The following is a 24,943-nucleotide window of genomic DNA, read 5'->3' on the forward strand; positions in this document are numbered from 1 at the left end:
AAAAACAAAAAAAAAAAAAAAAGGTACTTCTACAAGGACATCTGCCCAGAAACTGTTCAACCTCAGATGGACGCCATTCTTGCTATTAATCATCGTGGACAAGGACTACTGTTTCAAAATATCTGATGCAATCTTCTTCATTTTTGTCTTTAAAAATTTCTCCTTGCCTCAACCCCTTTGACTATACCTACAGTTTACTACAGCATGCATATTCCCATTGTAGTGCTCTGCTCTTCCCAAATAAATATCAGCATTCTTTGGAGGATCTCTCTCTGTTTTAAATTTAGGCTGACAATGAATATATTTGGGAGATGGCAGTGAAACAGTAGTAGAGAGCACAGGAAGTGGTTTATAGTAACGCTTCCTGGACTTGTAACCTTTGGTGAATTGGTTAACTTTTCTTAGCCTCAGTTTCCTCATCTGTAAAACAGGGATAGTAGCAGTACCAGTATCATAGATTACCATGAGGGTCAGAGGAGATACCACCTAAGGGCTCCCTAAATGTTAGCTGTTGCTATTAGAATAATGGTTTTCATAATATGTGGTTGATGATGACCATCCCTAAGGCCTAAGATAGGGCTGAATGAACCTTCACAGAAAGTAAATCTTCAAGTAGTGTGTGGGAAGCCTGCTCCAACCAGCTGTCTCGTGGAGGGAACACCATTCTGGAAGAGATCAAGAATGTCAAGTGCAGGAAGCAATAGGAAGAACACTTGTCAGAGAGGTGAGAAACCTTGGTCTTGGTCTCAATATTGCCACTGCTTTGTCACATGATGAGAGTCGCTGTCCTTCCCGGTGGTTAAGGCTCTTCAAAGAGAGTGGTGGGTTGAATCAACTAATGGCTATGCTCCCTGTGTCTTCCAAGGCTCTGGTTCTGGGGTTGCGCTTTCTGTTTTCCACTGCATAGGCCTCAGAATTTGGGGACACATGGTCTTTTTAATTCCCCTCCACCCTGTTCCTCATAATCCAAAGTGAGTCAGATCTTTTTTTTTTTTTTTTGGTGGGGTAGTACTGGGGATTGAACTCAGGGGCACTTAACCACTAAGCCACATCCCCAGCCTTATTTTCTATTTTATTTAGAGACAGGGGCTCACTGAGTTGCTTAGCACCTTGCCATTGCTGAGGCCGGCTTTGAGCTCGTGATCCTCCTGCCTCTGCCTTCTAAGCCACTGAGATTACAGGCGTGCACCACCGCGCCCAGCAAAAATGAGTCGTGTCTTGACCCAAGTAAAACATTCTCTGTTTAAGCCTTTGTACAGTTCCTCTTCCCCCACCCAGAGACCAAGTGCAAGTCCAGGACACCAGATCTTTCTAGTCATAGCCCTTCCTCCCTTTCAGTCTTATCCAGTTTAATATTTGAGCCCTGGGTGGGGAGAGGCAGCCCTGACTGAGCCCCACCATGGGCTGGACTCAGGCAGGGGACTCTCCATTGTCCCAGGTCAACGCCCAGGCTAAGCCCTCGGTCTGGGCGTAACTCTCCGACACCTAGACAGGATATACTCAAAGCTGGCTGTTCACAGATGCATGTGCCCCTGCGTATCTATATTTTATATTTTATTATTATATTTTCTGTATTTTAAATAGTTCCCGTTTTTCTTTCAGGAATGTTAGGACTGAAATTAGAAAATAGTATGGCAGAGCTGATATTCTCCACCCAGTAGGCATCTGAGAAAAGTCACCTGTCCCATGAGCTGTTAGTCTGTAGAATTCTCATGGGGAACCCAGGAAGCTGGGCTCCCTTCCTACTCCTGCGTGGCTCCCTCCACCAGATATGCCCACATCTACAAGGACTTGTGGTTATGGGCATTGGGTAGCTCAGGGAGCTGGAGCTTTCTGGGAGCAGGTGTTTCTGGTGGCCCAGCCCTGGTTCAAGGCTCTGGATCTGGTCCTCCTGGTGCTGCCTGACTCTTGCCCAGCATGGAGTGCTGGGCAGACACCTGGAAGACCTCCAAGGGGCGGTGCACTAAGGAAGCGGATCTCCTCTTCCCTTGTCAAAACTCTTAGTTTCAGGAGCTGTGCCTGCCTGCCCCACAGCTGTCTGCCCCCTCACCTGGCATGCTCATGGCTGTCTCCCTGCTAAAGCCCAGGCATGAACTTCTGCCTGCTTCCTTTTCCACACAGTGCCTCCTGGGGCCGGCAGCTGCAGAGAGGCAGACTGGGGAAGGCGAAGCTTGGTCTTCTGCATGGAAGGAGGAGGCTGCCTAGCTGGCCCAGTGGGGTGTGGCAGCAGCTGACTTACCCACTGTGGGACAGGTGGGGCTGTAACAGGGCTGGTCTCCAGGGAGCAGGGGTGCTGGATCACCATTTCGTTTCTGTCTCCTCAAGTTTAAGAGGCAGTTGTCTTTCCTTTATTGTTTAAATGTTCTGACTATTTTTTTGTTATTGTGGGTCTCTAGTTCTAGAGACCCACGGAGTGGAAGAGTTCAATGCAGAGTTTAAAGACAAAGCAGTCATCTGCCAAACAGCCGGGGTTTGGTTCAACACTTACTAGCAATATGGCCTTGGGGCATGGTACTGAACCTCTTGTGTCTCAGTTGTTTACCTGGAAAATGGATCCTGGTGAAGATTCGCTGAACTAACGTACAGGAAACTTAAAACAGTGCCTGCCACATGCATGCTATATACATGTTTATTTTTATTCTTATTCCTATTGATGAAGTTCTTTATACATCCGCAACATTAATCCTTTTTTGATACGAGCTGCAAATAATCTATCTGAAATATATTTATCTTTATGTATAGAATTATGTCAAAATGCGTATGTATTTGATATATATGATACAGATATTTCATAATATTATGCACTTCAACCAGGTGCTGAGGCACACTCCTATAATCCAAGTGACTCAGGATGCTGAGGATCATAAGTTTAAGGCCAGTCTGGAGGTCAGCTTAGCAAGACCCCATCTCAAAATTAAGATAAAAAAGTGATGGGAATGGGCTGGGGTTGTGGCTCAGTGGTAGAGCACTTGCCTAGTATGTGTGAGGTACTGGGTTTGATTCTCAGCACCACATATAAATAAATGAATAAAATAAAGGTCTATCAACATCTAAAAAAATATTTTAAAAAAAGGGCTGGGAATGTGGCTCAGTGATAGAGCACCCCTGGGTTCAATTCTCAGTACCACAAAAAATTATATATTACATTATCATATATATATGTAAATAATTTACGTTTATAGGTGTATAAGATATACATTATACATAATATAGATATTTCATATGTATCATATATTTGTAAAAAATGTTTATGTATGTATATCAGAGACATATATTTTTTTGGCGCTGGGGATTAAACTCAGGCCTTTGTGCCTGCTAATTGTAGGTTCTATCACTGAGCGTGTACACCCCCAGTCCCAAGTTGCAAATATTTTAATAGTTCTGTTTTGTTTTTAACTTTTTATGTATTTATTTACTTATTTAGTGGTGCTGGGGACTAAACCCAGGGCCTCCTGCATGCTGAGCAAATGTTCTACCACTGAAATACACTCCCAGCCCTAACTTTTTTTTTTTTTTTTAAATAATGTGGATTTGCATTCAGTTGTCATAAATCCTATATTCCCTTCATCCAGTTTTTCCCAATAGTAATTTATCATGTAACTTTAGCACATATCACCACCAGGAAATGGACCTGTGTACAATTCATGGACCTTATTCAGAGTTCACCAGTTTTGCATGTATTTATTTATGTTTGTCTATTTAGTTCCATGACATTTTATGACATGTAATCCCTGTACGACCAGCAGTCAAGATACAGAAAAGTTCCACTGCAAGGATATCTCCTGCTATCCTTTTATAGCCATGTCCACCTGCCCTCCTCCCCACTCCCTAACTTTCAGCAACTACAATTTTGTCATTTCAAGGATGTTATACACATGGAACCCTACAGTATGTACCCTTTTAGGATTGCCTGCCTGCCTGGCTTCCTTCCTCCCTGCTCCCTGCCCCTTTTTTTGGTACTAGGGATTTAACCTGGAGGTGTTTTACTGCTGAGATACATCCCAGCCCTTTTCATCTTTTTTTTTTTTAAGGCAGAGTCTCACTAAATTGCTGAGGCTGGTCTTGAACTTGCACTCCTCCTGCCTCACTCTCTCCCAAGTCACAGGTATTACAGTTGTGCACCACTGAGTCCTGCTGGAATTGACTTTCTTTCACACAACATAATTCCCTTGAGATTTGTCCAAATCATTAATCTGTCAAGAGTTTGTTTCTTTTTATTGATGAGTAGTATTCCATGATGTAGACAGATCACTTTGTTTAACCATTTGCCCATTAAAGGACACATGGGTTTGTTCCAGTTTGGGGGTTTTTATAAATAAAGCTTCTATAAACACTTGTATAAAGAGTTTTGCGTGAATGTAAGTTTCCATTTCATGCACAAGAGAGAGATTGCTGGATTGTGCAGTAAGCGCATGTTTTGTTTTGTAAGAAACTGCCTACTCTTTTCCAGAGTGGCTGTGCCCTTCACATGGCCACCAGCATGTATGAGTTGTGCAGTTTCTCTGCATCCTTGGCAGCATTAGGTTGTTATCACTATTTCATATTTTGGTCATTCTGAGAAGTATGCCTGAATTGTTCATTCTAGCTTTAATTTGTAATTTCCTTGTGGCTGATGCGATTGGGCAACTTTTCATATATGTTCAAATAATCTGCCACCTTTATATCTTCTGGGATGAAATGCCCATTCACATGTTAACCAATTTCAAATTGGACTGTCTTTTTTAAATTTTTGACAGTTTTAAAAATATATCCTAGGGGCTGGGATGTGGCTCAAGCGGTAGCGCGCTTACCTGGCATGCGTGCCGCCCGGGTTCGATCCTCAGCACCACATACAAAGATGTTGTGTCCGCCGATAACTAAAAAATAAATATTAAAATTAAAAAAATATATATATCCTAGATATATACTTTGTTGAATTTATTGTTTGAGCATATATTTTCCCAGTCAGTAGCTGTCTCTTAGCATAATCTTTTATAGGGCACACATTTTTAATTTTGATGAGGTCCAATTAATCAATTTTTCTTTTTATGGATTGTGCCTTTGGTTTCAAGTCTAAGGACTCTTCCCATCCCTAGGTCCTGATAATTTTCTCCTGTTTTTGTCTATGTTTTAAAATATTTTTTGGTACCTGGGGATTGAACCCAGGGGTGTTTAACCATTAAGCCACATCCCCAGCCCTTTTTATGTTTTATTTAGAATCAGGGTTTTGCTAAGTTGCTTAAGGCCTTGCTAAGTTGCTGAGGCTGGCTTTGAACTTCTACTACCTTAGCCTGCCAAGCCACTGGGATTACAAGCATGCACCACAGTGCCTGGCTTGTCTAGGTTTTATATTCCTATATTTTACATTTGAGTTTGTGGTCCATTTTGAGTTAATTTTTGTATAAGGTATGAGTTTGGAACAAGGTTCTCCTCCTCCTTTTCCTTTTTAATTATGGATTAATACTGCCTTGGTACAAAGGCAGTATTTCTCCATTGAATTGTTTTTGCATCTTTGTCAATAATCAGTTGGGCCTAGCATGGTGGTACACATCTGTAATCCCAGTGGCTCAGAAGGCTGAGGCAGGAGGATCACAAGTTCAAAGCCAGCCTCAGCAACTTAGCAAGGCCCTGTCTCAAAATAAAAATAAAAAGGACTAGGGGTGTGTCTCAGTGGTTAAGCGCCCCTGGGTTCAATGCCTGGTACAAAAAGAAGAAAAAAAAATCAGTTGGACATGTTTGTGAGGAACTATTTCTGGGTTCTCTAATCTGTTCCCTTGATCTGTGTATCTATCCTTTGCCAATACCACACTGACTTGATTATGATACTAAGCCTCAACATCGTGTAGAGTTGTTCCTCCTACTTTATTCTTTTCAAAAAAGGCTTTGGCTGTTATTTGATGTTATTTTTTTTATTTATTTGCCAACAGATATATTTTTAAGATTCTTATGAGATTAGAGAGGTCTTTGTGGTATAACTGGGAGCAGGTCATCTCTCCATGTAAGATCTTTTTAGTGCATCCTGTAGCATTTAGGATGAAATCCAAACTCCTCACCTCAGCTCCTGGCGGCTGGCCCAGCCTACCTGCCCAGCCTCATCATTGGAAATGTCCTCACATCTGGGCTTGGCTCATTTCACTTAGTTTCTTCTTTCTCCTGGCCCTCTGCAAATATCGACTTTTCTGGTCTGGTGTCCGCCCCCCAAACCCCCACCACTCCCACCCTCACCCTGGGGATCGAAATCAGGGCCTTGCATGTGCTAAGCACGCTTTCTACCACTGAGCCATTGAGCCACATCCCCAGTCCCTGATTATTCTGTTTTGAAAGTTGTTCTGATCTTTCTAAATATCAGTGGAGAACTCACCTCCTGTGAGTTCCAGCTCAGCCCCCATCCCTTGGGCTTTGTTTACTGCAGCACAGCACTTACTAAGCATGCCTGGCATGCAGTAAGTACTCAATAAATGTTTGGAACATGGAACATTCCAATGGGTATTGACTACTTGGTCCTGCTCTCCCCACCCAATGAGTTCACCATGGACTTCAGGACTCAGATCCCCCTCCCTTTGAGACCCCACCTCTGACCCTGGCTGTCCCCTTTCCCCAAGAGGAACTTCAAGACCCAAGAGCCAGCTGGGTGATGTGAAAGTTGGGAGCTGTGACGAAAACGTAGAGAACAGAGCTGTCCAGAAGGACTGCTGACCCCCTGCCTCAAGCTCACAGCACAGAGGTGGCAGCTGGGGTGTGACAGAAGAAAAGCCTAGGTCGGGGTCTGCTGCAGTGGGTGGAAGGAGGATCTGGGTCACCTCCTCCCTCAGCCCTGTCTAGATAGGGTATTTGATATTTTCCTCACCCCCACTGTTGGGGCTTGCTGCCCAGCTCTCCACCCTATCCACAGTTGTGGCCTTGTGTCTGTCCCTGTCTCCAAGTTTGGGCTGCCACCCTGAGGTCTGTCTGGGCAGTAGTGATAGGAGCCTGGGGACCCTGTGCGGTACCACCTTCCCTTTCTTTCCTCAGGACCTGGTGGGTTGCCTGCCTGTGTTGCCGTGTTCCTCTTTCTCCTGGGTCTGGTTCTCTATCCTGGAAACTCTTCCTGGAGCCAATCAGAGAAGTCAGGGGACTTTCCATTTGACGTGCATCCCTTAAGGAGAGGAGTGGGAGCAAGGAAAACGAGTCAGGCCCACTTGAGGTATTGGCTTCCCTGTCCTTTCTTCGTGAGCTTTTTGGGCAGAAAACATAGCATCCAGCAAATTCTTCTGAGCACATGGGAGTGAAGGAGAGGGTTTCAAAATCCTGTCCAGGCTTTACAGAATGCTTAGTTGACTTCTAGAGACAAGAAAACTAGCAGTCACATGAATTGGAGCCAACCCAACCTCTGGGCTCAGCAACCCATGAGTTAAATTCTGCTCTTCCTGGCTGTGGGACCTTGAATGAGTGAATTAACCTGTGTGAATTTGGCTTCCTTATGTAGGAAACAGAGAATTTGTTTCACACCATTGTACGAAATGACACGTACCTTCCTCAGGGCCCAGTACCAGTATGAACTGGCACACAAGTGAATAGGTCTTCTCCTAAATGTATTATTACAGTGGATCTTTAAACTGTGCTCTGGGACTGGCAGCAAAAGCATCCCCTGGAGACCAGTGGAAATGCCAAGTCTCAGGTCCTGCACCCATGATCTACTGAATTGAACCTCTGGGGTGGGGCCAAGCAATCTGTTTTAACAAGCCCTCTGACGTTCGCAAACCACTGCCACACTGAATGGGAATGTGGACTGTCAGGATTCTGAAGCCCAGAACAAATCTTAACCCCACAGGAGCTTGTTAAAAATACTGATCCTTGGCCTAAAATCCAGATGGGGTGCAGAAATCTATATTTTAACCAAAGGTGAGTTTGATAGGGGAGGGAGGGGCTGCCTCAGAAGCTGACCTGGGAGATGGTCGGGAAGACCCCCTTGGGCCTTGAAGGCTGAGGTTTGGGGACTTGAGGGTGCCCCTTGCAGGAGCGGATATAAAGCTGGAGAGAGGAGGCGGATCCTCTAACTCCCCTGCGGAAGTCACTGGGGAAGAGGAAGATGGGGTACAAAATGAAACGAGCTCGCAACCTGGACCCCTGCCCAGGCCCTGACGTCAGGCCCCTAGCAGGGCCCAAACACGCAGTCAGAAGGGGAGAGGCCTCTGGGGGCGGGGTTCGGAGAGACTCCGCCCTCGGTCTGGTCCGCCCACTCTCCGCGCCTGCGGAAGAAGGTGGAGAGGCCTGGCCAGGGAGCCTCCAGTGCTGCGGGACCCAGGCGGGGAGGAGCCGTAGGACCGCCTGCAGGCCCGAGCTAGGGCGCCTAGACGACAGTCACCTCGCGGTCCTAAGCTCCAGGTGGCGCTGCGGTGCGCGCTGCCGGTTTCTGCTGCGCCAACCTTGGCCCCTCATTGGGGAAGTGGCTTTGGCCTTTGGGAACCACGGAGAAAGTACAAGACGGGGACCTTGTCCAGATACAGGGAGGCATCCCTGTGTGGGCCCTCTGAGTCCTCTGACCACCGGTCCTGCAGCTAGTGTCACAGCCCAGAGACACTAGTCGATGGAGGAGCCCCTGTCCTGGACCCTGAAGCATAGAATGTTGGGTCTTCTGAGCAGGGAAATGGGCCATTGGTGACCCTGGCTCTTCAGAACAGTTAATTTCTGTTTAAAACAACTTTAAAAAAAAAAATTTGTAGTTGTAGATGGACAGAATGCATTTATTTTATTTGTTAATTTTTATGTGGTGCTGAGGATTGAACCCAGTGCCTCACACATGCTAGGCAAGTGTTTTGCCACTGAGCTACAGCCCCTAAAACAACTTCTTAACAAGCTAGTGGAACCCTATCCCCCTGGGAGGGGACAGCCTGCCTCTACCTCTTTCCCTCCCTCTTGTCACCACCATCATCAGGGGACATACATCATCTCATTTAGAACTAAGGGCAGGTCATCAAGGTTGCATTTCCATCACCTTCGTTTTTCACATCTGTAGTCTGTGGCTCAGAGAGGTTCAGTAACTTTCCCAAAGCCCCACAGTGATACCGACAGGGCACAGGTCTGCCAGGACTCAAGCCCTTGTCACCGACCCCTGCTTTCCCCAGCCCCTTGTGGTTCTCTCCATCCTTTTCTCTGTTTCACAGCCCCCTACTCCTTCAGGCCCGCCCCTTGTCACTGTGCAGGTTGTGCACTGTACAACTTCAAGATGTAGCACCATTAGGGCAATTTTCCATCAGATGTCAGTAAAGGGCTTTGAGGAAGGAGCATATTTTTTTCTAATTTGTTCAAATAACCTTCTGGGCCACCTCACTGACCCTGCAGCCGTTTTCCCACACTTCTTCCTCCTCTCCCTGGCAGTCTGGTGGCCTGATTCCACACTGTTCCTGGCTTTCTCCAGGGGTCAAGGAGACCTTCATGAAGTTTGGCTCAGGGGATCTGATTTCCTCTGGAGAGGTGATGGTGCCCTGTGATACCTTGTGACACTGTCCTTCCACGGAGCCTCTACCTGTCAATGAGTATGTGGTTACCTGTAGGTGTGCACACCTTTGTCCCCATCCCAGGTAAGAGTGACAGAACAATTTCCTTGTGGGATTCTTAGGGTGCACAGGTGAGCCAAACCACATAGGGGAGACTGTGACTTGTTGGTCCTTCAAGCTGATACTACAAAGGCTGAGGGAAGGCACCCTCCTGGTTGAAGGACTACAAGGGGCACCTTAAAGGTTTTGGGGAGGGAAGTGGATCTGGAAAAGAAGAATCTGGATTCCGAGCATGAGGCTCACTTGTGGATGGTTCCAGAATGCAGTAGGGCAGAGATGATGCTGGCAGTACGGTGGTAGAAGCTGACCTGGGTTCAGGACAGGAGGAGGATACAGAGAACTGGTCTTCCGGAAGTGAAGCAGGGGAGTGGGAATATCTGGGCTGGGACCCCCTGGTGGAGAAAGAGAAGTTGATGCCCTTGAGGAGCCCTTGCCTTTGTGCCCAATGCCCCAGCTTCTCTCCAGCCATGGTAGAGCTCTTGGGAATGCTGAGGCTCCCTGGCTTCCTCTGTGCCCTCATGTGTTCTGTCTTGCCTGTCCTGACTCAGCTCCGCCCCCACTCAGGATGCTCCCCAAACACAGAACTTCTGGCAGGGGCTGGACCTGCTCTTCCCCTTCAGCTCTCTCTGCTCCTATGTTCCTGCTTCTAGGATTTTCTCTCCTGCCAGTGAGCAGCTGATCTCCAGCATCCTTGATCCTCAAGCCTGCTATTTTTAAGCTGCATCAGGAGGCCTGCTGCTTCCTGCAGGGCCTGGTGGATCTGGCTGTCTTGGGTGTGCTCTACCCAGTTATCCTGATCTGTTCTGGTTGAGAGACGCTGGTGAGGGGAGGATGAGAAGCTGCCTTGGCCAGTGGGAGGGAGGATGCTGAAGTCCAGGGCAGGACAAAAAAGAAAAAGTCGGGGGGAGGGATTGGTGGAGGCAGGAGATGCCAGGGGGTAGGGACCGGCTTCTGGGTGGTGGCAAAGGATTGATGTGTGGTGTGTGTGGGGTGGTTGGTTCTCTAAACTGTCTGGGGCAGAAGCCACTCGAGATGAACTAGTGCAACTCCCCTGCCCTCATCCAGAAGAGGAGACTGAGGCTCACAGAGGAGGGAGATGGTGTCACTGGAGCAGAATCTAGGCCTTTGACTTCTGCCCCGGCCCAGTCCTCTGTTGGATACAAGTCCCTCCTACTTCTTTCTCTGTCCCGGGGAGCAGACTTTGATCTGAGACTGCAGATGTGGTCTCTGTGCAAACAAGCAGTGCAGTGTCTTCAATCCCACCTCATCTGCTTCATTGATGAGGTATTTTCCCCACCAAGGTCACTTCCTGCCAGGAGACCCAGATCCCAGTGTAACATCCCTCCAGCCCAGAACCAACCGAGCCTCACCCCCCTGGCTTAGCTCTTTGTTTTCAGGATAACAGGCCCTTCCCTGCTCCCTGCTAGACTTTCCTCAGCCTGGGATGCTCACAGAAAATGTACAGGGGGCAGCATTTTGGGGTTTTCCCAGGTCAAAGGACTGGCAAGGTGTGTATGAGGGAGTAACTTTTGGGTAGGGGGTGGGCTCTGATTCCTCAGGCCCTGCCAGCAATCTGGGAGGCTTGTCTTTCCAAACTTGGTATCTAAGGCCTCAGTTTCTTGAGCCCACTTCCTGGTTGCCATGGCAACCTGATACCTGCCAATCATGATTGGTGACCAGCTATGTGGTCTTCTCTCTATCTTAAGATGTCTGAGGCCATTAGCATGGGTGGACAAAGACCCTCCCCATCAATTTCTCCACTTCATAGTACTCCCCTAACCACCCCTGACCTCCATGGGGACATGGCTGCCCATCCCACTTCCCCACATTAGAGGTGCCCTGCATGCACATTAGAGGTACTCCTCCATGACCCCCATGCCAGGTTTCTTCCTCAGGGCCTCCAACACTCCACCTATTTCATGTGGCCCACCCTTTCTCCTCCTGCCTCTGACAATTTTCCTTGGTGACTCCCTGGAGACTGGAAAGAGCCTCTCAGGAGGATGTAGCCCTTCAAGACCAAATCCTTGCCTCTGTGGAGCTTCAGGACCTGACTCCAGCCCCTCAGATAGGGTTGTTGCTAAGGTGAAGCTGAAGGAGACCCTGGGTGATCTGAGCGTGAGATGCTGCCCAGGCCTTCCCCCAGCTGCATTAGTTTCCAGTGACTGCTATAACAAATAGCTCAACACTCCATCTAGGTCTTCTGAATTCTAGCCTGGGGATGCTCGTTGGTCAGGAAGGATGTTGCCAGGAAACAGCAGAAAGTCACAGTGAGTCAAGGCCAGGGCTTGGGGCCTCATCAGCAGGGTAGGTCCAGAGGAAGGCAGGAGGGTCTGGAGGCAGCCACCCTACTCAGTCCCAAACTGGCTCGAGGCCAAGATGGGCATGGGTAGGCAGTCTCCAGTTGACTCACAGAGGTAAGAACAGTGAACTTCTCTTCTCTAATCTCCTACTTCCTTTCAGGGCTTCCTTCCAGAAGATTTCCCAGCCTCCAGGCTGAGCTGACCCATCCCTCTCGGAACATTCATTCCCTACATGCTGCTGTGGGTTTGCCCCATCTTTCCTGAGGGCCCTGTTATGGCTTGGATATTAGAGCTTATCCTGAGCTCTGAGAGGGCAGACATGGCTCCTCTCCAAGCCACCCACTCTTCTCCCAGGACTTGGAAAAGCAGGTGTCAGTAAGCAGGGGGCAAGCATGTCATCTGCTCCATGGGGCTCTGAGTTCCTTAACAGGGGCCACATTTCCTGCCTTACTTGCTTTCTCCACTGTGCAGGGTTGGAGTCTGGGGCAGGGGCTGGAAAGGGGTGTGTGCCAGACCCAAGGAAGCAGAATCCCAAGGTGGGAAGCACTGAGCCCCCTGTTGGAGCCCTCCATCAAAGGGACTGTAAGCTTCTGTCCCCCAGCATCTATTTATCACACCCCACTCATCTGCTTCAGAAACAATGAAATGGGGACCAGACAGGATGTCCCAAGGACCTGCTGGGGGGAAAGGAAAGCCAGAGGGTCAAGGGTAGGAGGGAGGGAGGGCAGCCAGGTAACAGCACATGCCTATGGTCTCCATCAGCTCCTGAAAAGCAAGGACTTGACATTATGAAGGCTTCAACTGGGCCCTGGTTACCACTTGAAGCAAACTTTCCCCTCATTTTCCAGATGAGGAAGGGAGGGTTCCTGGGGAGAAAGTGAGGATCCCCAGGTCATGTTGTGAGTCCATTCCCACATGCAAAACATCATTGTGGCATCCGCTCTTACTGTGCCACTGCCTGGCTTTCCACAGGCCATCCTGTCCAGTAGCTGGGAGCTGGAGTAGGAGAGAGGGCAGATGGAGGGGGACTGCCTGACACCCCTGCCCAGGGCTCCCCAGAGGAGTTGGCAGGTCTCCTTTTGTTATATAAATTAACTAGTCCTCAGGTTCATCTTCTGCTCTGGCTGCCAGGCAGTTCAATGCTAAAATTTGGGCCAGATTGCAATAACTAATCTTGCCTTAAGTTTCTAGCATGTTTCTGTCCTTTCACACTTAAAAATGAATGTTAGATGGGTGCAGTGATGCGTGCCTGTAATCCCAAAAGCTCAGCAGTCTGAGGCAGGAGAATCACGAGTTCAAAGCCAGCCTCAGCAACTTAGCCAGGCCCTAAACAACTCAGTGAGACTGTGTCTCAAAATAAAATATAAAAAAGAGCTGAGGGATGTGGCTCAGTGGTTAAGTGCCATTGGGTTCAATCCTTGGTACAAAAAAAAAAGAAAGAAAGGAAAAGAATGTGAAACCCACATCACAGGAGTACTAGCAGGATTAAAGAAAAGACTTTGCATCTTTTGGGACCTACTGCATGTAAGGCATCTGCTTGAAACAAATCTCTCTAAGGTATTACCATTCCCATCATTCCCATTTTGCAAATAAGGAAACAGAGGCACAAAGAGGCCAAGTAATTGGTTCAAATTCATACAATAAGTAGGTATAGGAAATAGGCCTCATGCTCTGGTGCTCTTTCTTAGATCTAGAAGGTAATCTGTGAGAAAGCATCCTCCAAGGATGACATTTCATGCAGCTGGGGCTGCTGTTGGGATTGCAGACTTGCCTAATGCTCCTTAACACACCTCCTGCATTACTTCCCAATTGTAGCTCAGTAAGGTCCTGGGGCTGGTCCTGTCAATCGGGCTGAATCCAAAGAGCAGACCAGTAGGGAACAGTCTCTGAGAACCAAGATGAGGATGCTCATAGCCATGAGTGCCAAATGGGGCATGGGGGATGGATGCATAAAGTTCTTGAACTTTCTGGGAGAGGCAGTATAGTTGCATGGAGAGAATTGGGCTTAGGGCCTTCAGTCTGGTTATACATCCTGCGTCCCCTTCCTTACAGTGGGTAGGGAGTCAGATAATCTCTCTAAGCGTCATTTTCTTCATCTGTAAAATAAGGAGATGATAAAACATCTTTCACGAGACACTTGGTGAATGAGTGAGTGTGTGTGTATGTGTGTGTGTTACTGGAGATGAAACCCAGGACCTCGCACATGCTAAGCAAGTGCTCTACTACTGAGCTTCATCCCTGGCCTTTTTATTTTGAGACAGGGTCTCACTAAATTGCCAAGGCTGTCTTTGAACTTGCAATCCCCTTGCCTCAGCCTCCTGAGTAGCTGGGATTATAGTTGTATTCAACTGTATCTGGCTCACTTGGTGAGTTCTAAGGGTTAAAATGCTCCACAGACTAAATATAAAGCCTCTTCACGTAGGGTGTTGTCACCATGACAAGCTGGCTCCCTGGGGATGGTCTCAAGAGCCTTTACCCCAGTACTGCATTTTCTTGGATTATAGCCTCATCTTTTATACCTTTGACTCTGTCACCTTTCACATGGCCTCTGCCTGCTTTCTTATAGCTCCAGTGGTCTTTGACCAGTCTTTCCTTGGGCTCTTTTAGGCTCCAACCAATAAGTGTCAAATGCCTGGCACAGTGGCACATGCCTGTAATCCCAGCAATTTGGGAGGACTGAAGATTTGAGGTTAGCCTTAGCATCTTTGTAAGGCCCTCAGCAATTTAGTGAGACCATGCTTCAAAATAAAAAATAAGCAGGGCTAGGGATATGACTCAGTGGTAAAGTGCCTCTGGGTTCAATCCCCAATGCCAAAAACAAACACTGAACAAACAAAAACTGGCATTGATCAACCTATTCTGTGTTGATATCAAGGACATCCCCTCTCTAGCAAGTGCAGGACACCCTCCAGCGCTCTGTGCCTTTCCAAGTCCTGCTCCATTATAATCTCCACCTGCACCCCAACCTCAAAACCTGCTTCTCTTTTCTGGCTTCATCCAATTTTCCTTTTTCTCCACTCTGTCCAGACCATGGACAACTTCTTTCAAATGAAGTTCCCTCCCTCCAACTCTCCATTCCAGTGAATGGCCTCATGCTATGTCCCTGGAGACTTACCTAACAGGTCCCACCTTGGCCCTCCTCTTCCTATTCTGCTGCTATAGGGGCCTGTGCTGCAGTGTGCTGGCCTGTGGTTATAGTTCATCCCAGTCCCTAGATTCCAGTCTGTCTGTTCCTCTGGGTTGGGAGAAAGGAGTAGGTATGGTGGGGTGTGATGGCTTCAGGCTGAGGTACCTGTGATTGGGTAGGATGGGAACATGCACTCTGGAGTTGGATGTGTGTGTTTGGGGATGGACCACTCACAGTGTAATAGGGACACATTTTCCTATGGAAGTGTTTCTGCCTTGGCCCCTACCCAGAGCCAGAAGCCAATTTGTGAGTAGGAAATAGGAGATGAGCATTGTTTGCAGGTAAGAGTTGGCAGAGGGTGTCTTTGACCGGTCTTGGCCCTACTGGAGGCACCTTCCTGAATGGAATCCTTGTTCTTCCCACCCTCATCCCCTACCCCAGCAGGTCTTCTCATCTGCCCTTTGCACCAGCCTCAGCCACACCACAGCTCACTGTGTACTGGAGGCCTCCACACCCAGGGCAGGACCTCTGACCCTGACAGTCTCCTGTTTTACGTAGCCCACCTGTAGTGTCTGGTTCAGCAGGAAGCCTGGGATAATGCTGAATTACCCCTTCTAGCATCCAGACTCACCTTCTCCAAACCCATATCCAGTTTTGGGAATGTCTTCTAGCAGCCTCAGATGACCTAGAACATCTCTCTCTGGTGAGTTCTAACCCAAGATAACCTAAAGTCTTAAGTAGGACTTCCTTCTGGGGAATCTTCTCTTTCCCTCTTACCTCTCCCTACCATGCCCTGGATGGGACATAATGCAGAGGTAGAAAATCATCAGACTGGAGAATGGAGGAAGGGCTGGTTGGTGAGAGCTTTGACAGGGCTTCCTCTCTTTGGACCAGGGAAACTTTTTTCTTCTTTTTTAGTGTGTGTGTGTGTGTGTGTGTGTGTAATAGTTCCTGGGACACCCGGGGCATATTTATAATTTTCTCTCTCTCTTTTTTGGTGCTGGGGATTGATGTAGCTCAGTGGTATAGTGCTCACTTTGCATGTGGGAAACTGGAGATTTAATCCTCAATCCTGATATAACAAAATAATTCCTGCAAACAAAAGAAATGCCTTATACCCATTAGCTAGCTTCAGCAATCATCAACATTTGGCTAATCTTTTTTTCATTTATATATCTTCAAGCATTGTTCTTAACTCCAACATAATTTTTAATAAGAACATGATTGAGATAAATTTTGGTTCACATATAATTGTTAAGAAATAATACAGACAGATCCCTTGTATATTTTCTCCAGTTTTCCTAATGGTAATTTATATTTTTAGTTAACTTTTTTTTTTTGGTATCTGGATTGAACCCAGGGCTTCACAGTTGCTAGGCAAATGCTCTGCCACTGCCAAACCCAATGGGAACAGCTTGCAAAACTATATTATCACAATCAGAATAGTGACATCCATACAATCTACCAATCTTATTTACATTTCCCAGTTTTGTGCTCATTCATGTTTGTATATGAATTTCATCATCTATGTTCCTGGATCTACCACCAAAGACCATGAGCTTCTCAATACCAAAGGATCCCTGATATTGCCCTTGTGTCACCACAACCACCTCCTCCCAGCACCACGTCTACTTGGTCACTAAATGTTTTCTATTTCCAAACTTTCATCATTTCTAAAATGCTGTATAAATGGAATCAGACAACATGTCACTTTTGGGGATCAGCACTTTTCATGTCAATAATTTGTTCCCTATTTTGGCTGATTACTATTCTATTGTATGAATACACCATAGCTTAACTCTTTATTTGCTAAAAGACATGTAGGTTGTTCCCAGTTTTTGGCTATTATGAATAAAGCTGCTATGAACATTTGTGCACAGATTTTCAAATGCTTAGTGATGTGAAATTCAAATTCACATTTTGGGGGCCAGGAGTGCTCACTGAATCTGTCATTGTTTTTGAGGGCTTTTTTAATGAACAGAATTAGGATATAAATTTAAAATTAAGGCAAAATATACCATGAATTCATACAGATACTTCTTATCTAAATTCAAGACTGCACAGATTTTGTGTATTATCATTCACTGATTTTGCATCTCCTACACCAAAATTCCAGTTTGTCCATTCCAAAATGGACACTATTGTTTTATCCTACATATTTTCATATCTTCCAACAAGATTACTAAAAATGGTTTAAGATTTTATGGCAGTTTAAAAAATGTCAGTTGCTTTGGTTCTCTAGGAGATGGGGATGTATAAATTAGTTTTTTGTTTGTTTTCTGTTTTGGTCATGCTGGAGATTAAATTCAGATTGCATGAACTCTACAACTGACCTATATTCTCAGTCCCCAAATTACTGTTTAAAGTCATTTCTAAAGACATCTGACACACATTTCACTTTCAATTTTTAGAGATTTATTTTCAAATAATAATAATAATAATGTAAAAATATATTTCCAAATTCATATATATTAAACGAAGTATATTCAGAGACTTTTAGACTCTTTTCCTTTCACTCTGGTCTTTCTTTTCCCAGGTCACCCAATTAAATAATCTATACTTGCAACGTTTTTTAAATATTTAGATTGCCCTATTCCCTTTAACAATCCAGTAAACCTTAGTCCTGACTTCAACAGGAAAGGCTTTAGTTTCACCATTGAGATCCTCCTTTAATTTCCTTTTCTTTCTTTCGTGTGAGTGCGTGTGTGCGTGTAAAATGTGGGCTACGCTATCCCTTCTATTTGATTTCCCATAGCATTTCCTGGGAAGATAAAAGATGTGAAACTCTCAACATGCTTGTACGCAAACATGCCTATTGACAGATCATCGGTCTCCTCCGGGAAAGCCTCAAGAGTCTCGAGTCCAATCTACACATTTTACACAAGAATAAACGGAGACTCACAGAATTGAGGGGACCTGCACCAGGGAACGTCGGAGCAGGCCGGCGCTCCAACCTCCCGCGGTCCACCGGTCTTCCCCAGCCTGGACAAGAGTGGAGCCGGGTTAAATACAAAAGTTAAAAAAAAGTACAGAGCATGCAGATATCTATTTTATACCAGTCAATATTTCAGGTAACCCTCGAAGGAAAAACCAAGTCACAAAACGCTGCAGAACGGCTAAGTGCCTGGCGGGAGCCTGGGCTGGGGCCCACGAGAGCCTCCACTCTCGTGGAGTGGCCCAGGGAAGCAAAGGTCTGCGTTCCGAGGTGACGGAACCGGGGGATGCGGTGGAGGCACAGAAGGGGGAGGACTAGATGCGTGGACACTGGGCGGTTTAGTTAAGGTTGCCCCTCTTGGCGTCCCAAAGAGAGGACGGACACACTCGGGACCACAACACAAGCCGGGAGAAGAGCCACACAGGTTGGATCGTCAAATCCGAGTTTTCGAAAGAAGTGGTCCTGCTGAGCACTCGTAGGGCTTCCAGGTCTTTGGCTCTCTCCCGGGCCTAAGAGGCGGTGCCAGACTCTGCGGGCGGAAGTCCGCCCGGAGGCTGGGGGCGGAGCAAAGGAACTGACACCGTAGGAACGCCAATAGGCGGGGTGGGTGGGTGTTGTCCCCGCCCTCGTGGGTAAGGGCTAACGGTTTCCTGCAGCGGCGTCTGTGAGGGGTGGGGGAGAAGAGGAGGAGGAAGCGAAGCTGTGCCCAGTGGCTCCTGCGACCCTGCACCAACTCTAAAATGAGGGGCTGCGGGGAATCAGAGCTGAAATTCGTGGAAGGGGAAGAGGCCGTGGAGTCCCCCGGACCACCCCCAGAACCACGCGCCCAGGAACCCCGAGCTCCAGTGCCCGAGCCCGGCCTGGATCTGAGTCTGAGCCCGCGGCCCGAGAGCCCCGAGCCGCGGAACTGCAGTCCGGGGCGGCGGAAGGGGCGGCGGAGCGCCGGGTGGGGCTCGGAGGGGCGGCAGGTGAGCTGGGGGGAAGCCTGGCCCCCATCCCGCCGACGGACCAGGATCATGTCTCTTCACGGTGCTGCTCTCTGCTCCAGGTCCGTTTCCACCTGGCGCCTCCCTCACCCGTCCGGCCCGAGCCGCTGCCCGCGGCTGCTGCACCTAGCGACAAGCCCGCGGCGCCGCAGGAGCTGGAGGCGCCCGCGCGGCAGAGTAGCATGGCCCTGAGCCTCGAGCTGCAGGCCGCGCGGGCCGCATCCATGGGCCAGTTTGATGCCACGAAGGCCGTGGAAGAGCAGCTGAGAAAGTCTTTCCAGATCCGCTGCGGCCTGGAGGACAGTGTGGCCGAGGGTGAGCTGGGCGAGCGGCCGGTCGGGCGCGGGAGTCTGAGTGAGGGGCGTCACTCACCCCAATCCCCTCTGCGCTATCAGGATTGAACGTGCCGCGCTCCAAGCGGCTCTTCCGGGACCTGGTGAGCTTGCAGGTGCCAGAGGAACAGGTTCTCAACGCTGCACTCAGGGAGAAATTGGCGCTCCTGCCGCTGCAGGCCCGAGCCCCGCCCCCAAAGGTGAAGGGACCAGGGCGTGGACTTACCTTGGGTCTCCTGCCCTCGCGGATTCTCCTTCCTCCTAGCGTGTAACCTTCCTTTGGCCCCGACTCCAACAGGAGCCACCAGGGCCGGGACCGGACATGACCATCCTGTGCGACCCGGGCACATTGTTTTATGAATCTCCGCACTTGACCCTGGACGGACTGCCCCCTCTACGGCTTCAGCCCCGGCCCCGCCCTTCAGAGGACACCTTCCTCATGCATCGGACACTGCGACGGTGGGAAGCTTAGACCCCAAAGCTCCCTGGATTGCTAGTTCATATTTTTGTAGGTTAAAAATTTTTTTCAGAATAAAGTGGTTTTGCTAATAAATGTAACTCTTTTTTGGGAGCCAGGAAAGGACTAAAACCCCTCCAGGGGTCTTCCACCTGGGGTGCATGTTGGAAGCTGCCTGGAAGTGAGTTTTTGGTCGTTTTAGGAAAGTTCCCAATCAGGGATTAGATCCAAGCTTTTAAAACTTCCACGTTACCCATGAGTAGATACAAGGTACACATGTGGGTCTTGGCCTATTGCAGTTTATGGAGGCCTTCCCTCATTACCTGTCTGGAGGTATCTGCAAAGCTTGCTTTCATCTTTAAGGGCCTTGCCCATCTTATTTACACTTAACCCCAGAATTTTCAGTATTTGTTGAATCAATGTTCAGGACGCCAGTAACCCTTGACAGACCACTGAAGAGCTTCATGTTAATCGCCTTTGCCTAAGTGTGAAGCCCCAGAAAAAGAAAAAAAAAAGTGTCTTTGGCCAAAGTGCCCTCTGTTAAGACCTTTAAAATTAGCCTTCTGCCCAAGGTTCCCACAAAAATATTTTTCAGCACGGTTTTTGGGGTTAGTCAGACTCAAGTTGCACATCAAAATTTGTATCACACTCCTTTTGTGACCAGGGTTCTGTGAAATGAATTGTAGATGTGATTAGCACCCAGCAATCTTCCCAACCATTAAAAAAATTCTCTTTGAGATCCTACAGTAGGAACTGGTTTGACAGGAGGTGCATCCCTTCCCCAGCTAGAAAGAGCCACATACCAGGTGTGGGGGGGCCACTGCCCTAGACATTATGTTTATTGTGCTGTTCTCACATTCCAAACCCAGCCCCCACTCCCACTGGGGGACAGCAGAAGGAAGGATTTTCACAGTACCTGTGTGCCTCCCTGCCAAACTTCCCCCTCTTAAACCTCAGTCCATCTATTCATGGTTCACTGAAATGCAGCTAGGGGCAAGGGCTGAGGAGAAACGGGAATCTCCCTGGGAGAAAGCAGGAGGAAAGGGTTATGAGGATGTGACATTCCCCACTTCCCATGCCCTAGGAGAACAGAGTTCAGCAAACAGTCCAAGCCATCCAGCCCAGCAGGCTAGTGGAGAAGATGATGGTAACTCCAGCACAGCTGGGCTTGCTGCTCAGGTGCCAGAGGTATAGGGAGGAGGCCGGGGCAGCAACTTAATAAGTATTCTTTGCAGATCCAAGAAAGGAAACTATTTTTGGAGTCAGAAAGGAAAAACCTTGGGATGCTTTCCTCTTTTCCCAGGTCCTTAGGAGCAGCAAGGGCAGCCTCTTTGCACTTTCTGTTCAGGGGCCACTTAGTGGCTGGGGGAACGGGCCTTGTGGAACAGGTACACAGGACGCTGGAAGCCTAAGGGGAAGAGTATGAAGTCAGGAAGCAGGTTGGCAAGTATCTTAGAACTCTCCATTGGTTCTGCACCCTTTCAGCCAGGACCAGCCTCCCCCAACTCAAAGAACCAACCTTACCTTTGGAGGTGTTGTTGGGTGTGGCCACAAGCTCATAGCTGGAGAAGCCCACCTCTGGGGACATCAGATAGGAGCTGAACTGTTCTGGCTTCAGTTGAATTCGAAAGTAGTTCTTATAGATTGTTTCCTGGGAAGAAAGGCAGGAGATAATACCTCTGCTTGCTGCCTCCTCCCCCTAGCCAAGAATGGTGCTCACCCAGGGACCTTCTCCTGTCACTCAAATCTTTCTCTTTCTGCTTCCTTGAGACCTTTTTTTTTTTTTTTGCCTCAACCAAGATTATTTCCCATTTCCACAGAAACCCAACTTACTGTAAGAGTCTTTCTCTTGCCATAGGATGACCATGGTTGGGGCTCCAGGACCAGGATGCCCCCTGGGCGTAGGTGCCGGTAGATTCGGCGGAACATGCGCTTCAGTCCCTCGTCTCCCCAGTTCAGATGCACCCACTTGGTGAGGCTGAGGCAGAGCACCACATCATACTCAGGTTTTTGGGCCTCCACTAGCTCATCTCGATCCAGCACATAGTTACCCTGAGGGCAAGAATTGCAGATGAAGTCTACAGAGGGAAAAGAATCACCACTGGCCCTCACAATTGCTCTTCAGACTTTAGAAAAGTCCTATTTTCTTCACACTATGGTTACACTTGCCTCTGACACTTCTTACACTACATTCCAATGGTGTCTTCCTTTCAGTCTCATTTTCTCTTTACATCTTCCTGCCTCTGCTTCCTACTGGTGGTAAATAAAAACAAGCTTGAAAGGAAGCTTGGTTAATTTTAAACTGAGCACATTATCCACAAGATCTTCCCAGATGGGGTCAAACTGCAGCTGCTCTCCAGAATCTGTTTATTCCCACCTACAAATATGCAAGAGGACCCAGCCCAGGTATCAAAAGAAGACCCATGAGTCCTTCCCTAAGTTGGGGTTGGCAAAATGTCAGGCCTGTTTTATCCTTGCTCTGAGACAAATCAAGAGCCATACCTCCTAGGAAACCTAACATAAGCTCCTCACCATCCCCTAGAAAGTCCTCTCACCTACCCCAGTATGTTGGCAAACATTCCTGTAGATGGCCTAACTGTACTGTTTTGTGGGGAGCTATGTATATAGTCAGAGGTCAGATGCCCTGCCAGGCTCAGTATTCTCCCCTGCCTTGCGAAGATGTCTCTGTCTGTTCTCCCCATCCCCCCCCCCCAACTACCTAGGGTCAATGTGGAGATCTAAAGCCAAATCTCTTGGGTTTCCAACCACTGACTTGTCAATGAAGTCTATATCTAAGGAAACAAAAGAAGCTGATGCAAACAAGATCCCTATAAAAGGTCAGAAACTACAAATGTCTCTCACTGCTAGTGTTCCTCCAAGAAATTCCCTTTTGGAAAAAACCCTCATGCTCCCCCAGCAAGTTTAAGAACAAGTTTCCATCTGGAGTGAGTCCTTTAATGAGTGGCAATAGCTGCCCTAGAGGGAAGGTGGAATGGCCTGACAGTCTTGTCTGAACAGCCCAACAGGGGTAAGCCCTTATGTTGGGGAAGAGATTCCAACAGTCATGAGAAATGACCATAGGGTTAAAGCCCCAAGGTAGAGACCCTAGCTTTCCATTATAGGAGGGGAGAGAAGACCACTAGTATTAGTCTCACTTACCAATCCAGACCCATCTCTTGAGGAACTGGTTCTTAGGAGTAAGATGCAGGAAAATACCTCTGGGTCATAACCTTCCGCTGCCACATTCCCATTTAACTTCACTTAAACATCCCATCCCTATTCCAAGACCCCCAGGACCCTCTTACCCTGACGAAGACAACGTTGTTGGGGAAGACAGATGTGTCCGCTCCATCCAAGGGCAGTTGGGGTGCAGCAATGGGACCCCGGCTGGCTGTCAGTGAGGCTGGGAAACAGCTCCTTTTCCGAATAGTGGCAGTCCCTTCCTCACCTTCTGCCCCTGGGTCCCCCTCAGAAGTCTGGGGTGGGAGCCGTAGTTCCTCAGACAGGTAGTGTCGGATATTTTGGCGGGCTGAGTGGATGAGCCGGGCATCAATATCCAGCCCCACCATGCGGGATGGACCCCACTTGCAGGCAATGCTCAGGGTCAGATGGCCCACATTGCAGCCCAGATCTAGGACGTCCCGGCCGCGAAACCACTCAGGCTTCAAAACCCGAAGGCGCCCATCCTCACAGGAAGGATTGCGGTACCCATAGTACTTGCTATAATTTCCATACTGGAACTTGCGGTGTTGCTTTTTGAAGCCTGCTGCAGGTAGTGGGTGGTGATGGTGACGACCTCCCCCACTCCCTCGGCCCTTTTCCTTGGAACCCTGGCCTCCACCCCTAGCCCCTGCCTCCGACTTGCTGGAAGTCCTGCGACGTTTTCGATGTCGGGAGGAGGAAGACGAGGGTGCAGAGGTAACTGAGGCAGTTGGAGGGGCTGAAAGGGAGCCTGAGGGACCTTGCAGGGCAGATGGAAGGGGAGACACGACCTCATCCCTGCAGTTGATGGCTGTGTTGAGTTCATAGGGTTGGGGGGCATCCCGGTTCTGGCCCCTGTGCCGCTGCTGCTGTGTGGCGCCCTCCCCGTGAAGTGAGGGGGTGAGGGGGGCTGTGGGCAGCACAGCATGGCTATCGTTCCCTCCAGATGCCTGCTGCTGCTGGTGGTGCTGTCCCCGGTGCCTATGCCGCTTGCGACCAGTCTTGAGTGGCGAAGCGAGAACTACTTGGGCCTCATCAGTGCAAGTATTGAGACTGAGCGGGTCAGTGATATCTTTGGGGATGAGGATCTCCACTGGATCTCGCCCCTTAGCCGGAAGTGGGGATGACTTAGGGGTCTCCGCATTGAGTGCGCGACTCACTTCCTCATCCAGGAGGCTATTCAGGTTCAGGGGATCAAAGATATTGCCCCCCAAGAGGAAGTTGGAGGGTAACACAGAGTCACAGTCCGAATTCACCCGCCGGCGCCTCTTGAAGGCCGGGTGTTTAAAGCCTCCACCGCCTCCCCCAACATTACAGCTATTTCTCCTCTTGCCCCCTCCCCCCCCAGGGGCCCGATGGGGCTGGTAGCCATTGCGTGGCCGTGGAGGGGCAGGGGGGCCCAGTTCCGTCCCGCCCCCTCCCCGGCGCTCCTCCCCCACGTCCGGGGGAGCCGCTTGCCCTGGGGGATCGGACAAGGGGGCCTCCCCGTGCGATTGCGCCTGGGGGCCGCCCCCTCGGTGCTGCTGCCCTGGCCACCCCGGGGGCTGGCCGTGGCCCCTGCTGAGTGTGCGCTCCGTCCAGGCCCGCGCTCCGTCCTTCCGCGGAGCTCCCCGGAGGCGGCCTCTCGGTGCGGCTGCACCGCGGGGCCGCCCCCTCCGCCCGACTCATCTTTGAGCGGCGGCGGCGGGGCCGGCACCAGAAACGGCTCCTTCTCCGCCGCCATCTCGATCATTTCCTCCCCTTATGCCGTCCCAGTCGAGGGTACTGAGGGGGATCAGGGGGCTTAACCCCCCCTTCCTGGCCCCTACTACCTTCCCCCCTTTCCCGAGTGCGCGCGCAGCTCTGCTCTGCTCGCCTTGAGCCCAGGCGCCTCCCCCCGAAGCGCTCCCCACTCGCCCGCGAGACCAAAACAAGATGCCCGCGAGACCCAGACAACCCGAGAAATCAACAGCGCGTGCGCCGACCCCTTTCTCCACCGCCACTACCACTCGGCCGCGAGCGCGCACGACTGGCGCGCGTTACTCTCCCTCCGGAACCACGCATGCGCACTTCGCCACCGCCCTGGCTGCGCGCGCATCAGAGTACGAACC

General features: G+C 49.2%; 2 protein-coding genes and 1 long non-coding RNA gene across 3 annotated transcripts; 2 read left to right on the forward strand and 1 right to left on the reverse strand.

Annotated features, from left to right (window-relative positions):
* The first annotated feature begins 8,695 nt into the window (after positions 1-8,695).
* LOC125612393 lies at positions 8,696-17,966 on the forward strand. Its single transcript, XR_007342764.1, has 3 exons — positions 8,696-9,539; positions 15,384-15,645; positions 17,698-17,966. It is a non-coding gene; the product is annotated as an uncharacterized LOC125612393 (long non-coding RNA).
* Positions 17,967-18,516: 550 nt separating this feature from the next.
* Ppp1r35 (protein phosphatase 1 regulatory subunit 35) lies at positions 18,517-19,748 on the forward strand. The gene is made up of 4 exons (XM_015491508.2): positions 18,517-18,845; positions 18,926-19,178; positions 19,259-19,395; positions 19,494-19,748. The coding sequence occupies exons 1-4, from the start codon at positions 18,618-18,620 to the stop codon at positions 19,665-19,667; spliced, it is 792 nt and encodes a 263-aa protein (XP_015346994.1). The 5' UTR covers positions 18,517-18,617; the 3' UTR covers positions 19,668-19,748.
* A 711-nt stretch (positions 19,749-20,459) lies between these two features.
* Mepce (methylphosphate capping enzyme) lies at positions 20,460-24,937 on the reverse strand. Its single transcript, XM_015491507.2, is given in 5 exon segments — positions 20,460-21,060; positions 21,177-21,303; positions 21,486-21,704; positions 22,958-24,370; positions 24,373-24,937. Coding segments are annotated over 5 exon segments (2,025 nt in total). The 5' UTR covers positions 24,586-24,937; the 3' UTR covers positions 20,460-21,007.
* Positions 24,938-24,943: the final 6 nt, after the last annotated feature.

Source organism: Marmota marmota, unplaced genomic scaffold (genome assembly GCF_001458135.2).
Source record: "Marmota marmota marmota unplaced genomic scaffold, marMar, whole genome shotgun sequence".
Taxonomy (NCBI): domain Eukaryota; kingdom Metazoa; phylum Chordata; class Mammalia; order Rodentia; family Sciuridae; genus Marmota; species Marmota marmota.